General features: G+C 41.4%; 1 protein-coding gene across 2 annotated transcripts; it reads right to left on the bottom strand.

Moving 5' to 3' along the window:
• Window positions 1-58: 58 nt before the first annotated feature.
• itga4 (integrin alpha 4) lies at window positions 59-20528 on the bottom strand. Of its 2 annotated transcripts, none has more exons than XM_084361665.1 (29): window positions 20154-20528; window positions 18739-18933; window positions 17873-17991; window positions 17580-17680; window positions 16559-16691; window positions 16365-16432; window positions 15912-16044; window positions 14079-14164; window positions 13797-13859; window positions 13573-13713; window positions 12385-12493; window positions 10899-10993; window positions 10638-10728; window positions 10483-10528; window positions 9974-10128; window positions 9203-9357; window positions 8904-9056; window positions 7406-7482; window positions 6022-6163; window positions 5528-5629; window positions 4605-4681; window positions 4279-4368; window positions 3890-3977; window positions 3360-3467; window positions 2831-2956; window positions 2092-2217; window positions 1778-1876; window positions 1411-1530; window positions 59-1036 (listed from the first exon to the last, which is right to left on the bottom strand). In XM_084361665.1, the coding sequence occupies exons 2-29, from the start codon at window positions 18918-18920 to the stop codon at window positions 929-931; spliced, it is 3093 nt and encodes a 1030-aa protein (XP_084217791.1). In that variant the 5' UTR covers window positions 18921-18933; window positions 20154-20528; the 3' UTR covers window positions 59-928. The 2 variants fall into 2 exon arrangements, with proteins under 2 accessions (XP_084217791.1, XP_084217792.1); XM_084361666.1 differs by having other exon boundaries at window positions 5528-5626.
• Window positions 20529-26161: the final 5633 nt, after the last annotated feature.

The raw sequence follows: 26161 nt of genomic DNA, 5'->3' as shown, positions 1-26161 counted from the left end.
CCCCGATGAGCAAATCCATGCACTGAAGTGATTGTGCCAAGAAATGCTGGTGTGACTGGGCCTTTAGAGGGACAAAATCTCAAAATAACAAGTCCAAGAGTGGAAACAACAGTCATAATGTTCATTAAAACACCCGTGCTGATTGTTGCCAGCATCCGTCTGCATCGACCCACAGAAGCCTCCCTGTATCAGCACATCCCAGCCTCAACACTTGACTTCCTCTGTCTGGAAATCATCTGGTGTGTGCTACGGGCGTCAAATGGTGCTACACACTCACTGAGTCTGCTCCCTGTGTCACCAGTGCATAAAGTGTTTGGTCAGCAGGTAAACAGAAATATAAAAAGATAATGTACACAGAGAGTTATGAGCCAATCAGAGGCCAGGTTTCCATCCCCTGAGATCAAAGGTCGGCAGAAAGTCACTTCCTTTGGTGTATTTCCTCTTAGAAGAGTCAAAACGGACAACAACAGTGTCACACGTGATGCAACATCCCAGGCAGCCCTGAAGACTTTTAATTTGTCCAGATTTGATTGTTTCAGGTTTCCTTTTTATTAATCCTTCGCCCGTTCATCCGTTGCTGTGGTCTTTTTCAAGTCTTTGTACTTGTCTGTATTTGTGAAGGCACATCAGGCTAAATAGTTTAAAAAGCATGAAGGTTCAGGTGTTCGGGCGTTCACGTGAGACGTTTTATCACACACTCAAGACGGGTCTGTCTTGCTGAGTTGTTACGCGTGTGGCTTCAGACCATCTGAACCAGTCCGGACGGATTTCATTGGCTGATGACTTTCTACTGATTTGGACAAATCATACACAGCAATCCATCCGTCCATCAGCTCATATGTCTCATTAAAAACTGTTGCACAGTCACGATGTGAACACAATCCTATGGTCAGAGGTCACAGGTCATGGCCAGAGGTGACAGTCGAGGTTAGGAAGTGCTCTCTCTTTTGTCGAGCTTAGGAACGTAGTCCCAGCTGTCTCTCTTGAACTCCTCTTCCTCCTTATTCTTCTGGAACTCCCTCTTAAAGAAACCAGCCTGAGGGACACGAGTAGACAGAGACGTTACGACAAAAAATTAAGTTAAAGTTGCTGCAACATCCATTAAATTGTCATATCATGGTGCTTTATCAGTGGAGTATGAAGCAATATACTTTGTTTACTGTGCTTAATTATATAGTTGTATATTGTAATGCACAGTTCCAGGTTTGTCAGTTCCATTGTGTTGTTATATACCAAGGTTTATTAGTACTGTATACTGTGACATGTTACACTTTAACAATACTACTTGTTTAGTGATACGCTGTAATTCTTAGTTAATTATATTGCAGCAGCATAGAAAATCTGTCCCTCAGACAGCATTTTCAAGTTTATTCTTCAACAGTATCATCATGTTATAAAATGAATATTTACCTTCCACAGACACCAGATGAGAGCAGCCAGGATCAGCAGACCCAAAACTAAACTGACGACGATGATGAAGACCTTCACTATTGTTGAGGGTTTCTGGGTAAAAACAGCTTCCACCACAACCTGGAGATGTGTGACATACAATATGTGATTATGAGCAACACCTTGAATACACATTACATTAGAGCAGGATTAGTCTGTTAACATTCAGCAACTACAAGTCCCACGTGGCTTTGATAGTGCACTACTGTCAGCTGTACTGTAGTAGAAACTCCATGTTGAACCTTTGATGAGCTCCTTCCAGATGTGGTCTGGTTTGACTCTACAGTGTTGTTGGTTCTTGGTTGTGCCTGCTGGTGAAGTGTTTTACCTGTGCTACGGGTTGCCCATGGACGAGGATGGTGTGAGGATCTTCCTTGGGATTGGACAGCGTCGCAGTGCTCTCCATCCTCATGATGCCATGACGACCCTGAGACAGAGACGCAGACAGACATCAGATGTTTTTCTTAATGTAAGGCAGCAGGGTTCAGGAGAATTATTAATTAATTATTATTAATTATCCAGTTATTAATACATTACATTACATTACTATTTTATCCTAATGCCAGCAGAAATGTGTGTGTGTGTGTGTGTGTGTGTGTGTGTGTGTGTGTGTGTGTGTGTGTGTGTGTGTGTGTGTGTTACCGGAGCTTGCAGTAGTACAGCAGGGTTCAGTCTGATCTCCAGCTGGATACTGGCCTCTCTCCCCACCTCCAGGTTACCGAGATGACACACCAGCCGCTCACACAGCTCATCACCTCGGCCACAAAACTGCACACACACGCAGAAAAACATGGAAGTTCATACATTGTAGGTCAGTATGTAGTCGAGGTGTTGGCAAATATTTTTGGCAATGTTGGTCTGTTGACCAGTTTGTCCAGACTCGGATTTCTCAACAACTAATAGATGAATTGGCACAGAACACTTTTCATGGGCACTGAATGACCCCTTGCCTTTTCCTGTACCATTAATTTGGCATGTGGTTTGGAGTAAAATATCACAATAACTGGATGGATTGCTTTGAAAGTTGATTGATATATTCTATCAGTCTGTCCTCAGAACAAACCGTAATAACTTTGGTGATTCCCTCATATTTCCTCCAGCGCTATTATACGGTCAACATTGTTAATTTGTCCAACACTTTGGTTTATGATCAAATATCAACAAAACTGAGTACCATCAGCCATTGCTGTAAAATGTGTGTTTACTGCTCATTAGCAAAGGTTTACATGGTAAACATTATACTATAATATTACTGACATGTAGGCAGTGACATTGTGAGTTTACTAGTATGTACTACTGCTAGTCACGTCTGAGGATGCTAGTGTGTGTGTGTGTGTGTGTGTGTGTGTGTGTCTGCATGTGTGTGTGTCCGAGTGTATACCATTCTGCGGGTGGAGGTGGAGGAGAAGAAGAAGACGAGCTGTTTGATGAAGGAAGCTTCAGGGACATCACAGTCCTCAATGACTGAAACAGTTGTGTCGCTGATTGAACACACACCGTGAGACGACTGCAAAGGGAAAGAAAGAAACAGTACATTAATATTATATACACACTGTTGATACTACTTCTGAAGTTTGTAGCTTACCCTGGCTATGAATACCACTACAAACATGACTACTGCTATCACCACAACTACCACTACACTTCTACTGCTACTTCTAATATTAGCTCAACCACAGCTCCTTCCGTTACTCAGTCAGCATTTACCAAGGCTGACTGTTGAAGCCAAAAATGTGGAGAAGTGAAAAGATTTTCAGAATAATTGTTCAATTAGGTGATATTTAAAGCTTAATTAGAAGTATTCAGGGTGTCTCAGCCTATCACAGTTGTTCACCTATGGCTCCAGCCCTCTTTACCCGAATTGGTTACACTACTGCTCGTGCTACTGCTGCTACTAGTACTGGACATACCTGCCAGTCGACCACCTGCAGCAGTCTGTGTTTGTAAGGTGTCAGGATCTTTGGTAGAGTAATTTCAACCACAGTATTAAGAGACTTGCTGGGACCAGAGTTTAACACCTGCAGACAGACAAAACAACAGATGCATATAAGATTAGAATATACTTTTTACCACTTGGATTCATCACTTAGATGCTGAGTTTCTGTTCAGGCTGCCACAAGAAGCAAAGACGTGACTTTACAGAGACTGCAGAAGCACTTTTAGTTGACCTCAGACGTTATGGCAAAGCATCAGACAGCTCAGGAAGTGCATCATTAATGCTATTATTAACACTGTGACGTATGTGATACTTAATGTGAAGCATTTTGTCATTTTTGTTTAGAAAAATGCCATAGCAATAAATCTTTACATGCGTTACTGTCAACCCATGTGTATGTGACCTCGCCTCATTGACTTGTATGTGATTGGGCTGCGCCCAGAATTCATTTTGTGTTCTGTCTGAATGCACCTGAAGGAACTTCTGAACCAGAGTGATGTTTACCTTGTACGTGTAGTTGAATATTTCAGAGTAGCATTCAACTGGAGTCAAGTCTTCATCTCCAAACACAAAGGAGGTGGGAGTCACAAAACTGCAGGCGGACAGACAGACATCAGTGGCGGCTGGTGATTATTTACCTGGGGCTACAGGCACTGCCATGGTAACAATGATGTCTATCTTGGTGCACTTCGCTTCGACTCAAGCTATCGAAGACTGTTACAGCAAAGCACACTATCCAACAGTTCAGTTTAGTATATATACTGTTTAGATAGATAGACAACTAATACACACAAATACACTGACTTTTGAAGTTTATCTGGCTGGTATAGGACCTTGTGAATCCCTACTAAAAATAACTTTGAAAAAAGTAATACCAAGATACGCAGACTCACCCGTGGACATTGACGTTCACTCCGTACTTGAGAGGAAGAGGAAGGCTGATGGAGTTGTCATGGAGATACTCCTCCCTCTCATAGTTATCACTGAGGACAACATGGATTTAATACATTAACAAATATTTAACCTGCAAATGTCTCATCTTTAACTCACAGATGGATTGATGGATTTATTAAATCATTTATCACACAAATAGCTTTTGTGCTCATAACCTCTTAAATCCTGGTACAACAATAATGTTGCACTGTGGATGAAATATCCTTGAAATTGTAACTCATGTAAAGGACTTTCTTCTCCCCTGGAGATGACAGTGGGTCCTTACCTGCTGGTGTTGACGTGAATGATGATATCACCAGGTGTGCTGTTCTGACTAACGTCCAATAGGAAGCTGATATTCAACTACAAGAAATAGGAAATAAATTAGTGACTTCAGATAGTTATCAGTTTCCTTATACATCGGTTATGATGACTGATTGCTGCATCCTCTTTACAGTTTCCTCCTCTTCTGTAGACACTTTTGGATCTTTATTCCTTTACTTTTTTCTACTCTTTATTGAATTGTGTTCAATGCATATTTAACTGTAACCTTTTACATGTCGAAAGAAATTCCACCTTAACACTGCTGCTCTGTCTTTTTCAAAAGGGGAACTCAGATTTCAACATTGTATTTCGCAACATTTACTTTAAAGCAACTGAGACGGAGGAAATACAGCAATAAATCAGCTGACGAGACAAAAGCAGGAGTGAAAAAAAAAAGTACAGACACACTGGATCTCGTCTTGGACCTCTGGACTACAAACATTTATGGTTCAAATACCATGAATCCTAATGGTTTTGGGGATCCCGTGACTTTTCGTCTAGCACCACCAAGAGTGTCTCAACAACTTCTGAATGAACCATATTTCATGGCTATTGACATCCATGTCAGGATATGAACATTTTTGTTTCATATTCATACTGTATCATTTTTTGGTTTATGACCATATACTGTATCTGTACCTGCGTAACTTATGACATTCCCATCTGCATCACCTGTACTGTGTTTTGTGCTAATTGGTTAATTTTAGCATTCTAACACACTAAACTAAGATGGCAACCACAATAAACATCATCTGCTCCGACTGATCTTAGCATTTAGCTAAAAGCATTGCTGTCCCTAACTTCAGCACACAGAGCTGCTACTACGACTCTACACCCTTAGTCTTTTTCAATTTCAGTAACAGTGTGTGACTGACTGAGGCTTACCTGGGTGTTTGCTGCAAGGAGGAGGCTGGTGACACTGCAGTCAACTCCCACCATTGTACTATTGACGTCCTGCGTGACATCACAACTGACCACGTTGTCCTGCTGCACACACAGACACACAGTTTGTCGTTGTTACTTTGCTGAATGAGTTATTGGTGTTGTTGAAGTTGTTTTTGATGCTATTTAGGGCCTTGTGCTGGATTCAGACTGCCTTCAAACACATGAGGGATTCACAGGGAATAATGCAGCATGTAATTCAGTTAACATTATCTCACTGCTATCAGCCTTGCTGTTCAGGGTTCAATCTCTTATAACCACAAAGCTGGATAAAGTTACTTCACATAAAAAGCTTTCACTTGGTGAAAAAAAAAAAAATAATAATTTTGACAGCAGATCACTTTTCACTATGTCAGGGAGAATTAGAAAGTCAGGAGAAGTGAGAGAACCAACCAGCCATGTCGTCAAGCTGCCCAATCAACATGATGTTAACTCACGTTCTGCAGTACTTTAATGTACTGGATGTTGCTGGGGAAACGCAGCGTCAGTCGCGGCAAGAAGGCGTCGTCTCCAGAGTTCAGTAACAAGGTTTTCAACATGATGGTCTGTCCAGAGCCAAGAGCAAAGTATTGCTGCTGACTGATGATGTAAAAAAACACTGATGTTACAATCGCAACCAACATCAAAATAAAGATATTATAACTATCACAAATGACAACAATGAACACTAGTACTGGGCAATGAGGTTAACGCCACAGAAACATTATATACTCTGATATACTGTTAATAAGTCAGCTTGCATGACAAGTATTTGTAACCAGTAATATACAGTAGCAACGTGTTGGGAGGAGGGAGTCCACTTCTAAAAATAAGCACTGCAAAATGGGCTAAATTACCTAAATGCGTGAACACATGATTGCTAGAGATTAGATTATATTAGAGAAAGATTAAAATAAACTTTAGTTGTCAGTAGAGAAGTCACAGCTCAACAGATATGATAACTTTAAACATACAGATCTATTATGGACAGTGGAAATCCATTACTGTCATTATGTAATTGTGAATTGTCATTTTATTGTATCAGAAGGGAATTAATATGACCTCCCTGGCTGTAAACATGTCACACTGCGAGATTCAAATGACAAGATTCAACATTTTTCATTCATTTTTCTGTAAATTAATTAATTTTAAGTTCAACAAAAACACTGACTGTAAGGAAGAATAGGATAAGATTTTAAAATACGCTGAGCAGGTCAATGCCATTCTCATGTTTGTATGTTAAATATCAAGTTGCTGCTAGGAGATGGTTCGCTTAGCTTTGCATTCAAAACAGGGGGCTAGCCAACTGTTAGCCTGGCTCTGTCCATACATCTACCAGCACCTCCGACACTTAATAATCAATACATTATATCAACAGAAATGTAAAAAGGACAGTTTGCGTTCTTAAGTTAATAAGAATTAAAGCACAAATTTTCATGCAATATCTTCCAGCCCGTGAGAGCATAACAACAGCGCGGTCCAGCTCGACTCGAGATCAAAGCCCTGCTGTCGACTGATGTTCTAAATAAATCCTCCCCAATTTGCCAGCAGCTAATTAGGATCATGTGTTGGCCTCATGTTGTATGTTGTTTTTAGAGGGAACTGAAAGGCTAGTCTTGGGTTATCTTGTAGATACTGTTCACCACAACACAAGAGGACTCATCATTACTATGACCTGTGTGTGACTTAAACGTTTAAACTGGATAAATAAAATCCAACAGGCGCTGATCCTGGTGAATTCAAAGCTGATGTTGTTTCTTTCTCCCTCTGTCTTGTTCCATGTGATAACTCTGTGTGTGTAGGTGTGTGTGCGCACGCGTGTGTGTGTGTGTGTGCTCTTACTGTGGTAGCACTAGTTCAGCCGACAGCTGCATGTTGGTCGAACAGTTCACCAGAGAACAGGATCGAGCAAACCAAGTCTGACGGAGTGAAAGAGGCTCAGAGTTAATTGATGACATCAGTAATAATAATGTTAATAATGATGAATGGAGCGATGGACGTTACAGATGACTAATGTGACCTCTGACCCCTCTCTCACAGATGATGACTAATGTCCTGTTGACTAACTCCAGCTGTAAATTCCTACATGTTAACTCTTCCTGGTCTGTTTGTAGGAGTCAGTGGGACACGGTGTGGACACAGAACGAGCTGACTGATGTTCGGTAATGTGCTGCAGATGATATGCTGCAGCCGTAAACACATCTGGATTAGCAGGAAGTCATTATGAGTGTGTGTGTGGTGGAGCTGACATCAGATTAGTTGTTTCCTTCCCTTGAAGACAGCTAAGTTTTGTGATGAACATACAGATCTGACTCTGAGGCTGCTCCAACAGGAAACCGATGGGTTAGTTTTTTGTTTTTTTTCAACAGTAATCTTGACACTTACCAACCACAGCACAGCACACAGAGACTTAATAGAAGTAGTAGTACATATACTGTTAATTTTATATAAGCGAACCTCAAAGTTGCATGTAAACTACTATTAATGTCTAGTTAATTAAGCTAATTTAATTTAAATTAATTAAACTGAATTCAGTACATGGTGTTCCTATTAAAGGTCAATATTTGGCGTAATAAAGGAGGTAAGTAATGCTAGGTATTTGCTAATTGCTATTTTCCGTTAATAAACTTCCCCCAGACTCTTCCCCTTGCTCAAAAATCCAGTGCAGAGCAAGGCAGCAAGCTTTTTTACTTTTTGTTACTACAGTAACTCCTTTTGATAAAGCTGAGTACTGTATTGTTCTACGGTTCTGTTAAAATGTTTTGTCCTTCTAGTTAATATTGGAAATGATCTGTAACAGAGGCTTTGAGATGAAGAGTCATCAATCAGTTATGATTTAGTGGCTCTAGCCAAGTTAGTTGAAATCTGGACACAGCGTTGAAGGCGGAGCCCCATTTATTCTTCTGAAAGCTGCTCAGTGGCATTTTGAAGCCAAAAAAGCTTGACTCCCCGTTTGAAAATAGCCAGATCTTTCATGTTGTGTGGCCCACAGAGCGTGCACGCTAGAGATCAGCCGTTTTACAGATGCTTCTTTCACAAGCTTATGGGAAAAAATCTGTTTGGGCCACAGTGATGATGTAATCACACAGTTCGGCCACTATGAAAGTTGGCTTCAAAACCTGGCACTCTTCCTGGGGGCTTGGCTCTAGCCAGTACCTGGTTGGTGTTAGCGTTGGTACCTTGTTAGTTTTAGCACTAACTGGTAGGCTAGTTGGTGCTTGATGGCACTAACCAGAACCTGATAGCAATAATAACTGGTTCCTACAAGCTGTTAGCACTAGTCAGCACTAGTTAGCACTAGTTGGTAACTAGCTTGTGTAACTGATGGACAGTACTGTACCTGGTTGGTGATGGTGTTCTGGTGTCCTGCGCTCTGCTGCAGAATGGGTTTTAATGGAGGGAAGGTTTTGGAAGAGCCTCTTTGGGTGTGTGTTTCTCTGTGACTATAGGAAACCTCAAACTGGACCGGAGTGAAAATGTCCCTCACATCTTTCTGTAAGAGGAAGAAACAGATACACAGGAGGAATAGACATTGTAAGCATCACCACAGCAAATCCAATTAGTTAGTAACAAGTCATGACACTACACTCATATTAAACTTAATCACTGTATGTTTTTGTATGTGTGAGAGTGTGTTACCCTTTGGTAGGCCACATGTGTTGTACAAGCGAGCTGGCCGTGTCGTGTTCTCACACGCCCCCGTGTGCTATTGGATGACCCGTTACCGTGGAAATAGAAACGATGAGAGAAGGATGGCTTATGGAGGAGGTCAGCGGTCAGATTATATTGAAGATCTGAGGAGGAGAAGAGAGGAAAAATCCTAAATATCAGTAGATAAGTTCCACACTCATATCACTGACTACTCATAGCTTTGCAACCATAACTGGGCACAGCAGCCTGACAAGCTTTGAATCTCTCCACATATTTAAGCAGTGCACATGTGGCTGTACTGTCCTGCTCTTATAATGATAGGACTATCTAGCTCTACTCTGCAATACAAGAACCAATTGCTTTTCCCGCTTTTCAGTCTACATAGATCATCAACTGGTGAGGATGCTGACTTTTTGGTATATGTATGTGAGCTTAACCTCAGTCTTTAAGCACAAAATCAGCTAGCTACAATCTGACAGTGACAGTTGTCATTTCAGCCACCACCGTCCAAGGCCACCACTTAGAAGCAGCTTTTGTAGAAATGAAGAACCCATTGTGTCAATATATAACAACAATCCTACAACTGTTAACGTTCTAAACTGCATATGTGTTATAATTACAAAGCTGGACACGCAAGTAAGACAAGTAACGAAGGGGTGCAGGACTTGGACAGTGGTCAGTTGGGCCAGACCAATAGAAGGTTGTGTCTAAAATCAGGAAAAAATAGCATTATGTACACAACAGTTTAGTTTACAGTACCTATAGCTCCTTTGAAATGTCTGGACTTGACACTGAAGCAGACAGTAACATTGAAGCAGACAGCTGGGTTTTTGTGGTCTCGACACAGCGCCATCTGCGGGTCAATCTGCTCAGGCAAAGTCAGAGACGCCTTCACCTGAATCACTGGTCGGGTCCTACACAAAGGACACATTCAGAGAAACTATTACAGCACGCTGACTGGACTGAAATGTCAAACAATCAAACAGTCATATGATTCCCTGCTGCCAATTTCTATGTCTGACAGTAGATGTATTTTATTATTTACAATCATTAATCTTCTTTTAGGAAATCTTATTCCTCAAAACAACAATTTGCATCCACAATATTCTCATCAGATGTTTAGAGACTTTTGGTTGTCCTATTGTGGCACGTCCTGATTCACCAGCGGTATAATTTCCCTCCAAATCAGCTAAAATAAGGAAGCTGCACTCCTCTATAAAAGGAGAAAAAACTACAACTGGACTATTCTAGGTCCAGTGTGGTTTTACCTGAGAACAACAGCCGAGTCTGAGAGGAATGCACCAACAGCCACATCTGCAGAGACAGAGAGAGTTTAACCGGGTTTAAAGCAGATCAGCTGAGAGCAGAAATTAACAAAATGGCAACACTTTGGTTTGTATATGGTTGTGACAGTTCAGGTTACCCATGTAGCCGTTATGATCTATGTCAATGCCAGAGCTCAGCGACTGGCCGAACATCCTGAGGTCACGACCCAGGGTGGATCCAGTTATCCTCTGAAGACACACACATACACACACCATGTTGGATATCACAGAACAAACCTGCATGTATCTCCTCGCAAATGTTTAAGCTACCATATATAATCCAATGTAAGTACCATGAAAAGTGATCAAACCATAAAATGAACCATATTCTTATTCTTATATCTCTATCAGTGTAGTACCTGAGACGGAGTTGGTGAGATGCCATCCCTCCTGCCATTGTAAATGTAAACGGCTCCTTTAAGGTCGTCTTCCTGTGGGGCACCAATTGCCACATCTACACACACACACACACACACAAATACAGAGGTTTATATGACTGTTTTTGTGAGGACACTTGCTGCCTCTGTTACTAACTTCAACCTTTAACCAACAAATTGGTTTCCTTCCTTGCAGACAGCCACCGTTTTCTGTTTTTTTTCTATGAAACTTTCAGAAACCTGAAACTTGCTGCAAATTGTTATAGATTAATCAGTCATTAATTGAGGCGGTAACGGATGCGTAGGATAGCATGTATGACCTCAGTAGTCCCGGCTGAGGCCCGGTAGGAAAATGTTCAGCAGGATGAAAGTATTCAGGACCAGTACATAAACATGAGAAAATACCAGCATGGTCCTTTAATATTTAACCTGAGTCCTTTGAAGATGCAAAGGGTCTGAAAGCCACACACACACACACACACACACACACACAGACACACACACAGCCTTTTATGTAGCCGTGCCTGATTAGAAGGCAGGTTCAGTTGCAGAGCAGCAACAGTTTGTCATTACAGTTTTAATGAGCTTAATAACACACTCCACCCTCATCACGGACACACACACACACACACACACACACACACACACACACACACGGTGAGGGGTCTGCATGTGTGAGGGCGTTGTGTTAAAGCGATGTTCACTCTTATCAGGAAGTGGCAGTTACTGTTGTTCTTGTCAGAGGTGGTGGTGGGTGGGTTTTGCCCCCTGGGTAAAGTGTGTGTTTTTGGTTTAGTGGGGTAGCAGTCATCAAAGTATTGTTGTAGTATTAGTAGTATTGTAGGCTGATTTGTGAGGCAGCAGATCTGGGCAGAAAGCGACAGAGCAACATTTAGTGCTCTTTAATTACCGCTGCTGAGGTGCCCTTGAGCTCCAGTGGAGCAGTAGCTGTAGTTATTAGCAGTATCAAAGGCAGTAGTAGCATGTGTAGCATTGGCAGTGTAGTATTCAGAGTTGTAGCAGTTATTTTTAGTATGAGAAAGATGAGTGGAATCAGAAGAAGTAATAGAAGATTATGGTACTAGTCGCAGTAGTAATGGATATAGTACTGGCAGTGGCATTAGCAACAGTAATATTAGTTACTGTTCGTCGTGGTGGAAGTACTTATAAGTAATATCAGAAGGAACAAATAGTATTTTGCAGTAGTAGCAGTAGTACTAATTATGGTGTTTGTTGTGGTATTAGCAGTATCAACAGTTGCAGTAGTTGTATGGTGTCATAAGCAGTGTCAGTTGCATTTCCATTAGTACAGTATCAGACAGTATAAGGTGTATTGCTGCACTATCAACAAAAGTGAAAGTATTTGCAATGGCATTAGTAGCAGTAGTGTTAGTAGTACTGTGTGTACTTGAAAAGGTTTCACCAGAATAAAAGCTGATAGGTCAGGCCGTGAAGGTGTGGTCATTACCAGGGTAACCGTCATCGTCCAGGTCTCCCAGGTCAGCGATGGTCTCTCCAAACCGGGCGGCATAGGCGTCTCTGCCACTCAGCTGAAACTCTGCCTCCAACAGATTTGCCTAAGACAGAGACAGTTTGTGAAGAAACAGGCAAGCTGTACTGTGTCCCACAAGGTTTTCTTCACAGTAGACAGGTTGTTAAGTCACCGCAGGGAAAGCATGGGTGTAATAATAAAAAAACTTCTATTTAGCTGCTGTAGTTTCAGGGATCTGAAACAGCTAAAAAAAACCACTCATATAAGTCAGTATACATACTAAAAACCCTTTAGAGTGTGCTGTTGTTGAACATTTTTGTCCTGGAATAGTTTCCAAACAAATGTATAGCAAATTTTGACAGTTAGGTGAATCAAGATAAACCGTCGGTGGCACTGATCCTCTACTCAGGTGTAGACTGTAAATAGTCAGGTGCCATGAAACAATCACAGAAGAAGAGAACGGAACAAGATGAGCGTCAAGTCAATGTGGTGGAAAAATCATTTATTTCAGTAGCTTTTAGTAGTGTCGCTCCACTCACTGACCAGCTCTGGTGTACGCTCAGTGACACACAGCACATCACTTCCTTATTAAAAGCTTATTAAAACTGTGAAAACCACACAATCATAATATAACTGTCACACAGAAGTGACTGTTGAGATGTTTATCTGTTAACCAGTATGAACGCCGATGCCTTCACTTAGTATTGTGTTTACTGAAGTGCACTTACGTACATTGTGATCTGACCTCCTTACTTAAAAAAAATGAAGGAGCTACATGGTGAGTGAATCCAAGCTTTAAACTGAACTGATCGAAAAAGGTACAAATCAGCAAACTGACTCATAACGCACATCTGTAGAGGAGCTGTTCTGCTCACAGCTGGGAGGAATTAAAATAATTGTGGATGCCGGTGAAGCGACTCAGAAAATAAAAAAATCTTTGGAAAAAACATTTGGCTGACAGCGTTTTAAAGTCTCAGTGCAATTGACACACGCATCGATGTTAAGTCTTATGTTATTTCCTGTTAGTAAAGTCCGTTGACTGCAGAAACAGTATACTGTGACAATTAGTACATAACTGTAGGATATCAGCATGTAGTATTGAATTCTGTTGAGCCGTCAGATCTCAATTAAAAAATATTCAGTTAAGTGTTTATGTTTGCTCACCTCCCCCTGGTTGATGTACACATGGACTCTTCCCTCCTCCCTAGTGACGCCTGTCGCCATAGGAGCGCCGACCAGCAGATCTGACAGGCCATCAGCATTCAGATCCACAGCACACACACTAGAGCCGAAGTAAGATCCCAGCTACACAAACACACACACACAAGCAAAGTGTTCAGTATTCCATTACTGTGAATGGAGGATGTTCATGCTAAGTGGATTCTTACCTCTTTTCCGGACACTTCAGAGACAACCCGCAGCATGCTTTTGTCTACAGTGAAGATAAAGACCTGCACATCAAAGAGACACACACACACACTAACCTCAACCAGAGCAATGACACAACACAACATATGAACAAAAACTCAATAACAACCTTACTTTTATCACAAATCTCTAAGTCTTCACACTTATATCAGGAGGAAGTAAGGTGAAGCTAAATGATGTTGCAAAAATGTATCGAGCTGGTCCAAACACAAACACAATCGCACTGCACAGGCAGGTCCTACCTTGCCCTTCTGGTTGTATTGCGGAGCTCCACCCATCACCTCCATAGAAGTAGAACTCTGGAAGTGTCCTGCTCCCACAGAGTAACCTGAACAAGAGCACGAGTCGCATATTCAGAATCTTGCAGTGTTAAAAAGTACACATACTCAAGTCCTGGAATTAAGTACACTTCTGAGGTCCATGTACTTTGAATATATCCATTCATGCAACTTTATACTTCTTCTTCTTACTTTATACAACACATTTGTAAAGATTGAACCAATGAGTCCCAAACTTTCTGAATTGTGACCTCTTACAAAAAGCTATGTGTAGCTGTCCCTGTCATATTTGAGTTGTTTATGAGTTGTTCCATTAAACAGACATTTCTCCTCTAAATTTCGGCATAGTTCCCTTTAAATAATTGTTTTAGGACCAAAGTTAAAGACCAAATCATCCAATATCAGATATATACTGAGGAATAGAAAAAAGTCCACACAAAAAAATAAAAATATAGCTGCACTTTGTTTTAGGGGATGTTTCAGGGACTATGTTACTTTTAGACATGAGCCAGGCTCGCTGTTAACATTTGTGCTAAGTTAAGCTAACATGCTGCTTAGTGTAGCTTCAAACAAAAAAGGAGAGCGGTATCAGTCTTCTCACCTAACGCGTCACAAGAAAGTGAAGCCGGTATTTACAAAAATGGAGAACTGATTCCTGAATTGCTGCTAGCACACAGGAATAGCTGAAGGCGACCCAGATGAATGAGTCAGCATCTTTGTCATACCTCATCTGCGTTTTGTTTGGTGAGATTTTATTCAGTGGTACATCAAACTGACATAATAAGATTAGAAAAGTAGAGATTACACCATTGGTTGACTTGTACAGTGTGACCAAAAATGGTTAAGGCTTGTGCCTGGTTATGAATATGTAGAGGTTATGGTTGAAACCAATGTCTAAGCCAACAAGTGTGTGTGTGGGTGGGTGGGTGTGAAAGAAAGCCACACAGCAACAGCCACAGCTTTCAAATGTGTTCAGATCAAACACCAGTCTCTGATGGTAGCCATTACTTCCTGTCGATTTGTGTTGACCAGTGAGTACAGGACATTCTCACGCACACACACACACCGTCCTAACTGAAGACAAAGCTTCTACTTCCATCATAACTGAGCACTTTATCTTACAGTCTTTGCTGGTTTTCCTCAGCTGTGTCTTTTCTGACATGGTGAGAACAAATTAAAGGTGTTTTCTTCTGTCAGAGTCAGAAACACCTTCATCTAAGCAGCATCGCACCTTTCAGCTCTGCTTCCTGTACAGCACAAATACTGAGCGGCGATGGTGTTGTGGGTACGAAGTGCCTGAACTCAGGCTGAAATGTACAAAATGTTTTCGTCCTTCTGCAGTAAACTAATGTCTTGAACATCATGTAGGGCAGAATCATGAATCAGGAGTTAAATTGAAGACTTTTTGATACCAAACAAAATGCAATTTAAAACCTGTTTCAGAATCACATTAGCCAAAGAAAGACACTACACTGAAAAAGCAGTGTGGACCATATGGCCGGAAATGATTATTGTTTCAGTTATATTTCAGTACTTCCCACCAGCTTACAAGAATAATTACTAATAATATAATTGCCTACAGCAGTATGCTTTACCTATAGCCTCAGACTCACATTTTCTTCATCATCTGTGATGTGAAAACATCAGATTTCCACACAATCAGAGAACATAAAAGTGTGCGTGCTGGCTGACTTGGCTAAAGAAGACCGACCAGGGACCATGGAAAAACCTGTTTTATATTAGTAGCAGTAGCAGCAGTTTTATTAGTACTGGTACAGAAACAGGTGTATCAGTTACCGAGGTAGCTTCCGAAACTGACAGCTCCAGTTTCGTCGTCCAGGTACACTGACATCCCTCCACTGGACGTGTTAAACACCAGAACCGAACCCGTCCAATAAGATGTCCCTGGAGCCCCCATGATGATCAAATCCTGAGAGAGACAGGCAGATATCAGAGTCTGTATGACATAATGTGAACTACATCTCTCTAATGAAGCTCTTTAATGAATCAACATTTGTTGCTTTAAAATATGTTTTTAACATTGATTTTTAAACAATAAGATGACAGTGTTTGTTTTCTATCTTACAATGTCAATATGGATTTATGCATTACATCACCATGAGGAGGAACAAGAACAGTACTTCTGAAGTCGTACATAAGACAGCAGTGATGGATCACATCCAGTCTGCTGGTGGAAACAGTGAATACAAACAGGATTTCAAAGAAGATTGTTGCCTGTGTGCTACTGACCTCAGTCAGGAAGTTGGAAATGCCAGCCTGACATGACCCATAATCTTCACCAAACTTCCTCTGGTGGTCTGCAAGAGACGGACATGTTGAGAGGTCAAGGTGAACTTATAACACATAAGAAGATAAAACCCAAAAGTTTGCCTCCTACGGCCAAACAGCTGCTTCTTTCACACAGTGTGTGTGTGTGTGTGTACCTCTGTAGCAGGGGATGATGGGTTGGGCGTGTGTCAGGTCATTGCCATAGCGATAACAGACTCCATTCGGCAGCTTATGATTCTGACTGTCTTTCTGTGAGTAGAAGACGTTCTTCCAGCGGTGGGCACATGCCTGAACACACACAAACACACACACGCACACACACACACACACACACACACACACACACACACACACACACACACACACACACACACACACACACACACACAAACAACATGTGACATGGTCTCATTACTGACAATAACACATTAGCAGCACAGTGTTGTTATTCCCATGACCCTAGTCACTGTGACAGGGACTCTGTGAGTGTGTGTGTATGTGTATGTGTGTGTGTAACATTATCAGCCCTGCTGTGTATTTATTTTAAACCTCAAGTATTCCTGTTGGCAGTCTTCCCCTCAGTGTGTAACAGAGATGATCACAGTTGGTGCTATAAATAGTTCTGCTCAATCCCTAAATTTAAAGCTCCTTTCATTCATGGAACTCTTTAACATCGACAGTATCTGTTCACAGCAAGCGCTGTGTTTTCAATTATATCACTTTGTCACGTACATGTTTCATAACGGCTTCCTTCATACATGACAGGACAAACATGGTTAGAGCTACATGTGTCTTGTGTCACCGCTGGAGAACAGCAAAACGACGGGGTAGAAATATAAGCTGCGGTAACCTACAGGTACCTGTTTTAATCATGTAGCCACTCTAACAAAGGCTTTTTAACTTTTCTACCATGACAAAAGCAGTGTGCCTTGACTTTTTTGTGTATTCATCGCAGTTTTTTGTTGACACAAATAACAGTACGTCATCATTCACTTCTGACTTGAGCTGTGTTTAAATATTACAGAAATGTAATATCATCAACCATCATCATCATCACAAACATGGATGAGGAAACACAAGCAGCCCGGGCTGACCGATCACAGCTCATCTGTAGTCCCTCTGTCACCCTGATGTGATGCGTTAAATTTCAGTGAAGACAGAAAGTGTGTGTGTTACCAGGATGTGTCCTCCATTGTCTCCAGGTTGTCTGGACAGACTGACTCCCAGCCACTGGTGATTGCTGTCTGCTTCACACGTCTTCCCACAGCTCAGCACATCTGCACACATACACACGCAAATGAATCCAACAGCTTACACTGTTTCACACATGCAGCCCTCGCAGTTAATCAAGAGGTATTTGTAGGAGAGGTATGCCTTTGATAATACTCTTCATTTCTTTCTCTGTCTAGCACAAACTATGTGTGATTGTACATTCGGTGCGAGGAGAAAGGACTTATCCACAAACACACCTGAATGCATGTGGTGGCAGCGGCGGTGCTCAGCGGTGATCTCACAGCGGAAGACAGCTCCTGGAGATCGAACCGACGGACTGGAGGATGAGTTCGCTACTGGAGCTCCAACCACCAACCTGAGAGAGAGAGACAGTTAGACAGGATCTGTCTTTGTCTCATCAGTGTCTGAATGGCATCTGTGTGTGAAGCATCAAAGAGCTTCTCTCTTTGACAAGAACTGGCTAATTAGCATTCGTAAACATACACACACACACACACACGTGACCACACAGTTCTACCGTGAAGGTGGCAGCTAATAGAGTATTACTATAATAATTAAATTAATTAAAAAGTTATTGACTGCTGCAGCTCTACAAGGACAGTGGGGATTTATTTTAACCATTTAAAGGTCATAGTTCACAACTGAGGAGATTCAGCATCAGCAAAACATAAGATACTGAAAGCTTAGCATGAGTTTTGAAGTTCCTAAAAGTAAAAAAAAAAAAATGCAGCATGACTGTGCAACTTTATGGACAGCTTCCACCGCCACAATAGAAAACAGATCATCAACAGCAGAACATTAGCAGATCAATAAAACATTAATAGCTGATCAACACAGAATTAATAGAGAACAGGTAGATGTTTTGTGGAAAACCAATAGAGAACCAATAGCAGAAGAAGAGAGGAGCAATATTACCTACAATTATCGACAATTAATAATAGATCAATAGATGATCAAAAGCTGATAAATTGAGGATCAATATAAGAGAAACAGATGGAGGCTAAATAGCAGATTGACAGAAGCAGTAAAGAGTATTTATAGGGATCAGTCGAATAGAAAATAAATCACAGATCAATATCAGATGAACAAAATAGATCCAGACCAGTTGTGAGATCCATGGCTATGCAGCAGGACTGAGTATCCAAACATGGAGGAGGAGGGGCCGCTGAACTCCAGACTGTGCTCCTGATCCAGATTGTATCCTGCTGCGCAGTGCACCAGGACCAGGACCTGAACCAAGGTCAGGGTGCAGCGCACACACACACCGCCCACCGAGGGAGGCATGATGGAGGCCAAACTACAAGACAACAGAGAGACTCACATCAACAGTCTGTCACAATCAATACATATGAGATCGGAGCAAACTTTCAATTCAGAGAAGCCACAAAAAGTTGATTTTGTAAAACTGTCCAAATTCTGCACTGACATAACTTTATTTAAGATTCTTGTGGAGATCATACAATTCCCAGACACCAAATATTTTAGGCCTATGGAGATGCTGGAGAAAACAATGGCCTACGGATACTTAGAAAAATGTGTATTTAATGGAATGGTACATCCATAAAAAATGAAATCTCATGATTAAAAGTTACCCTACACGGACAGTGACGTGGCATTTTCAATTTTAAGCTATTTAAAGGAATCGCTAATCGCTTCATTGCCAAAAGACATTTGAGAAGATTGATATCATGTATGTACAGCAAATATGAGAAGGTGGTTAGCTTAGCTTAGCTTAGCTTAGCATACAAACTGAAACAGGAGGGAGCAGCTAGCCCGGCTCTGAGGTAACAAAATTCACCCGTCTGACACATAACCTCCGGCAAACGGTGAACTGGTGATCAGGTGGATTTTGTTCGGACAGAACCTGGCTGGCCGTTCCCCCCTGCTCGTACTTTTTTATGCTAAGCTAAGCTACAATAGTCCTGTCTGTCGCTAAATATTTCATGACTGACACATAAAGTGGTATCAACTTTCTGATCTACAGTTTAAACCAGACTTCTGAACATCTCACACTTTGACATGAAATCAGGAACAGTTGCAAGAACAAGTTTTGCCCAGGGCCCCCAAACTTCTTGGTCCGGCCCTGTCACTGAACTCATCTTGGTTCTGATCAGTAAAAGTGAGATTTAAGGGATTGGATTCTTGGATCTGAACATTTTTAACGTTAGTTTCTTGTACTGACGTAGCAAAAGGATGTGAGGATGTTTGACTCATGGACGGAGCCGGGCTAATACTAACCTCTGGGCTCGGTCCGTGTAGTTGGTAGGCTACTGTAATTCTGATTAGCCCAATCAATGAACGGTTCCGTTCAGAACAAAAAACATTATTCAATCTGACTAACAGTCTGTAAATCCAACTACACTTTGTTTAAGACAGGAAACTGTCCCACTGAAGAAAAAGAAAAAGTTTGTTTTAGGTTTTTATGTCTACAAACTTTCTTCTTCAGCTCTGTCAGTCATTAATGTTCTGTCCTGTAACTAAAGAGCGCCAGCTGAGAGGAGGAGAAGGCTACCGTACCGCTCAGACAGCAGATGTCCCGGGTCAGAGTGCGGGTCCAGTCGGAACCGGGTAGATGTTGAATCAGTACCGGGTAGATAAGATCTAAGAGCCGCGGTCTGTTCCCAGGGTCTCCGGTGTGTCCGTCCGGCTCTCGGTGTGACTCGCTCTGAAACCTCCTGTTGCTCCTCGGTCCCGTTAACTGTCTCGTGCGTGAACCGGCTGTTCGTCCGCTCGAGGCAGCGCACGCGGGTCCGTGTTTCTGTGACAGGAAGGTGAGCTGAGACCAAAAATAAGTGACAGGAACTGAAGAGAGGATGAGCGACAACTGAAGTTCATGTGAGTTTGAGATGAAGTCAATGAAACTGAGAGCTGAGCGCGCGGGGACCCTCCTTCAGTGCGAACGTGTGCGTGTGTGTTCGTGCGCGCGCGTGTGTTCGTGCGCGTGTGTGTAACGGTGTTTCCTCTCCACCCCCGCTATGTCCGCTTAAGCCAGGCGGGCGATGGTGTGCACGCGGCTCTCTCTCTCTCTCTCTCTCTCTCTCTCTCTGTGTGTGTGTGTTCGGGGTGTGTGTGTGTGTGTGTGTGTGTGTGTGTGTGTGTGTGTTCGGGGTGTTTCCTCTTCAGTTATCACCACAGTGTGAATGGAGTGAGTGGGGCAGTAATCTGATTTTTGTGTCTGAAGTCTGAAACATACTAACAGGCCTGCCAGTTTGAACCATTTATTTTGTAGGCTTACTTTACTTTACTTTTGCTGCTACTTCACTGTAATTCAGAGGGACATATTAGTTTGGATGGACTTATATATATATATGTTCGCTCAATTTAAGACAGAGTACCAAGTATTCCCAACAAGCAATTATGATGAATTATAGGTTAAGATAAGACTTCCTTCCTGGGGAAAATTCACAAGCTAGCAGCAGTATACAGTATAAAGTAGGCTGGTTAAAATCAGTACACTTTCACCAGCACATTAAAGCAATGTACACATTAATGCATCAATAATATAGTTCAGAAATATTACATGTATATTATTCTGATATGGGAAATTCTAATAATAATAAGTACCTTATTTTTATTTTGGTAGGTTATTTTGCCTAAAGTACTAAGACTACTACAAGACTTTTGTACACTTACTTTTAAAGATTTACTTTGACTTGTGAAGAAGTATTTCAACACTGTGGTATAGCTACTTTAACCTAAAACATCATGTTAAAAGATCTGAGTACAATTACCACTACTGTGGGACCAACAATGTAGAGAGGTAAACCACAGTATCAGTACAGTTGTCATGTGGTCTAATAATGCTAAGCAGAAGTGAAAATTCTACCGCTATAAAGTATAATTAGGACCGTTCAGACCAGCACTGCCTGAAAAAGTTGAGGACCTGATGTTGCAAAAAAACCTTCATCTAGCAAAATAGCTGAACGTCAAAGTCAGATTGCAGACTCAAAACAGCACCATGACAAAGCAAGACGAGGGATAGGTCGGAGATCGCTCTCTTGTTCGTACATTCACTACTCTTCTCCAATAGGAAGCTAATTTATAGATCATTATCATCATCACTTTGTGTCATTACCGAAATTTGTAGTTTTCACTGTTTCTTTTCACTCTATTCCTTCACATGTGGAATTCAGACATAGTGGCTCTTGGGGCTGTAGTTAGACACAGAAGTGCTTGTTAGTAACAGCTCATAAACCAAAGTGTGTGGCATATAAAGATTTTGACCCGATGATGACGATAGATTTAGAAGAGATCTCTAAGAGGGATTTAGAGGCATCACCAAATTTATTAGGATTCTGGTAAAATGATTAAATATACTCAAGGAAGCTTGAAAACACCATTGTGCATGGGCACTGTCATAGTAATTTGTCTGATTTTTCAAACCCCTCAAATAGCTCAGCAGTAAAATGAGTTGTGAGATGATTACAGAACCAAAGTGTAAAGATATGCATCTTCAGTTCTTCTGTGTTACTGCAGTTTGACTGTCAACCGATCGATCTAGCTGGTCTGTGTAAATACTCACTACAAATAAATTCTAGATTTACTTTGTGTGATTCAAACAGTTTTAATCCATAGTTACAGGACTCAGTAAACAATGACTTTATAAGTAGTTTGTGAGTCGTTTGAGTCGGATGTGATGAATAGCTGGTGCTAACAGTGTTATGTTGAAGTTCAGGGGAAGAATATTTGTCCTTAAAGAGTCATTGAAGAACTCAGAGCGCTCTGTGATTCATTCCAGACCTTCAACCAGCCATCAGTAAATAAACCAGCGGGACAGCAAAGAAAAGAGGGAGAGCATTTTTTTTAATTGAAAAAAATGTTCTGCATCACAGAAAGTTTTCAGCAGAATTTATACAGATAACAGAATAATAATGAATAGACCAAACTTTCTGATTTTAGCTATTCTGGTAAAAATAGCTCCAGACAGAGAGACACTTGTGGAGCAGACAGGCTGTTTGTGTGAATGTCAGACAGGATCTCCATGCTACACACACACACATACACATACACTTGGTGTGTTTGTTGGTATTTCCTGTTAATGACCCCACAGTAACTTGGAATCTGACCAGCTACCATTCCCAAACTCCCACACACTCTGTGAGTCCTTATTTTGTTTAAAACATTTTTTTTTTAAAAAAGGCATGAAGCAGAGCATGTGCCCTCCTCTGAGTCAGCCAGAACACCTGGGAGTCTGTCCTGTCACTCATACCACGACCACGGACCAAAGAGAGGCTGTGTTTAAATCTTCTTCCATGTTACGAAGAGTGTCTGTTGACAGTTTAACTCGTGGCTAACCTAACCTGTGGTTGAAGTCACACCTGGTAGCCAATCAGAGAGAAGTATTTTCCTCACCAGCTGTGATGTAACATGTTAACGCAACCTGTGACCCACAAACAAATGTAGTTAATGATGTGCTCGTTGGTGTTGGAAGTGGTGTTTGGTTATTGCTTTGGGTTAGATAGTAAGTTTGTTCAGATAGAAAGTAAGATCGTTAGCCACACATGCTAACGATTAAGGCTTTTAGAACAAATAAAACTCTGTTACGTCCACACACTTCTGCTGTTGTGTTTTTTGTTTCAGATAGACAAAAAAAGACACCACCCTCTGAACCATTTTTAATGTAGAGTAACTCTCCACTTTTACACCAAATTAGTGTGTATATGTAGGCAAACCCGCTAAAAATGGCCGTTTGACTTTTTCACATTGCCAGGAGACGAGTTTGCCTAAATTAGACACATTGTTTTTTCCAAAGCTGATAATAGAAGAAGCTAAGGAGTGAGACATCTGCTTCTTTCTAATCTCTGCTGAGTTGCACGTGCGCAATATCAATCAGAGGCTGACGAGGAGGGAAGCCACAAACACAAACATCAAAATATGCATTGAAATTCATCAAAGTGGATCTCCATGTGAAGCAAAGATGTGAATTTGCTTAAATGCTTCTCTAATGTCGTCCATATGGGACCAGAATCTAAGGGCCCAGACATACCAAGGCGACCGTCGACCATCAGGGTCATTAGTGAGCATCTGTGACCTTTGTTGTTGTGGCGGGTCCCACACTATTGGCACTAGTCAGCCTTTGTCAGCGGCTTTTCGTCGACTGAGCGAGTAGGATTGTGGCACCGATTGACTGTTTAGTTTAGCAAATCAGTGCACAATTAGCGAAGCGGGGAAATGGGGGGATTTTTCACTTCTAACAAGAGATTTAGACTTTGTGTTGTTTATGTTTCAGTGTTGACAGAGAGCTTTTAAAAAAACAACCTAAAAACATGAGTGTGGATACAAGTCGTGGTTACAGACAGACAGTTTGCCGTCCCGCTCATTCAATCGTCGGCGTTCCTGCTAGCACTGATAGCATTGCGTTAGCTGCATGATGGCTCCAATGCGGTCACTGTGAACCTCCGCTCAACCAGCAATTAGGAGGTCAGAGGTCACGGCAGATAGTAGGAGGGGGACAGAAGACATGAAGCAGATAAGCTGCAGGGAGACAAGAGCTGTGATGTCTCTATGCTTGTCACTTTAAATGATTGAAAGTATGCTGCTGCCGGGAAAGAGGCCAGTAAGACCAGTTAAAACAAAACAAGGAGTATCGTAGTCTTCCTCAATCACACCCATGGAAAGCAGCAGTCATTTTGTCAGTCATGCAGCCATCATGTGCTGACTGAGTTTATGTGACATTGTTTCAGATGACAGCTAATAGCCTCGACACTTCCTCTGTTCTCTTTCATTTCCCTCTGACTTTTTTCTCACAGCCCCAGGCGTACATTCACACTAAACGTTCACACGTTCACAACGTATTTCGTTTGGAATTTTATCTCCACTTCAGCCCCCGATCCGCAATTTTGTCCCCCAAAATAGAGGTTTTCAAATCAGTCTCCAGAGTGTAGCAATCTTAAAAAGCTTGGTTTCTCAGTGTGTGTCAGAGTTTTTCCAAAATGATGACGTAAACTGAGGGTGGGGGCAGAATGACTTCAAACTTTCTCTGGAATCGCTGATTTCAAATGTGACATTAGACCCAGCACTGTTGAATTAGACTGCATGAGTTTTATCCAGGTGCACCTAATTAACTGGCAACTGAGTGCACTGTATGTGCATGTTGTCAGCTGGTCTTTGTGATGCATTCAAACACAACATGTAACAGAAGACATGACATGTGAGCAGTTTTCCTGTCTGACAGTTTGCTAAATCACTGATGTGTCACCGCTTTTTGCAGATGTTGAAGAGTGACTCTAAGTAAAACACTATCATGAAAACAACTTTCTCAGTAGAGCAGCCCAGGATTTATCCACAGTGAGCAGTGAGCATATATGAGCCTCTTCCAAATCATTTGATAATGTTGGTGCAGTTGTCATGACAGCAGAAACACAAACACAGAATAGGTCAGTGACAACATCTGTGTGATGTGATACTGAAACCAGCGACCAGAGCAAAAATTACCTCAGAATGAAGAGTCACAAACTGAAGGAAATTTAAGGTTTAAGCAGCGAGATAGTGTAAGAAACAGAAAAAGGGAACTAATTTTATTAACGTTTCCCTTCAGCACAGTTTAACTTTAATTTAAGTTTTGTTGTTTGGATGATTTTTTATCTTAGATTCATAAGTACTTTGGTACTGTTTCAATTTTAGTCTGTAAGAATATTTGTTCAACTTATAGTCTTGATTCCAGTTTAGTTTGGATCTTCAGTTTATTTTAATTTTCTTTACTTTAATTAAACTTAATTTGTTTTTCTTTGCTTATAGTTTTCTTCAGTGGAGTTATTTGATTATCTTTCGTCAAGTTTTGAGGAAAGTTGTTGTTTACTTTAGTAGAGTTTCAGTTTACTTGTCCGGTTTACTTTAGATGTTTAGATGTTTGTGAGTCTGGTTTGGGTTAGTTAAGTGGTTGCTGATCTGGCTGTGGCAATACAGTAAACAAATTAATTCACAGCCACATGTAACTGCAAAATATTAAATAAAATGAATGGAAACAAAAATAAAGCTACATTTACAATGCAAAGTGAAAACAACAAACAACAGATCACATTTTCTGTAACTGTTTATTTGTAATTCAAGAGCTGAACTTAGTGTGGGCTTCTGTCTTATCTTGTTATCTGTGGTATGCTAATAGACAGCTGATCCCCGCTGTGTGCACATCTACCGATCACAGATTCTAGTCAGATACAGGGCTTTGATGTCGGTGTGGTGTGTGTGTGTGTGTGTGTGTGTGTGTGTGTGTGTGTGTGTGTGTGTGTGTGTGTGTGTGTCTGATGGAAGCTGTACAGGGTCAGGAAGAGAAAGGGAGTGAGAGGATGGAGGAGATGGGCAGGGCTGCTGACATTACTGAAAATGGGAGGAAATAGCTGTTTATGCCTCTGAACACACGCACACACACACACACACACACACACACACACACACACACACACACACACACACACATTCACACACAGCGACCTACTGACCACATGCGATACAAACCTGGTCACACTGGACAGTATACATCTACAGATCTAGAGCTCTGAGGTTATTCTGAACAGTTAATTCAAAAG

Source organism: Pagrus pagrus (assembly GCF_965226575.1).
Source record: "Pagrus pagrus genome assembly, chromosome: 9".
In the NCBI taxonomy this organism is placed as follows: Eukaryota; Metazoa; Chordata; class Actinopteri; order Spariformes; family Sparidae; genus Pagrus; species Pagrus pagrus.
Note: the sequence above shows the minus strand (reverse complement) of the source record. Positions and strands in the feature narration are given on the sequence as shown.

Coding starts and splice junctions, on each gene's coding strand:
- itga4 (XM_084361665.1), bottom strand. CDS start 18,920: ATGCCTCCCTCGGTGGGCGGTGTGTGTGTGCGCTGCACCCTGACCTTG. Junction 10,529..10,637: donor AGATCATAACGGCTACATGG/GTAACCTGAACT, acceptor CTGTCTCTGCAG/ATGTGGCTGTTGGTGCATTC. Junction 5,630..6,021: donor ACATTAAAGTACTGCAGAAC/GTGAGTTAACAT, acceptor CTGTGTGTGCAG/CAGGACAACGTGGTCAGTTG.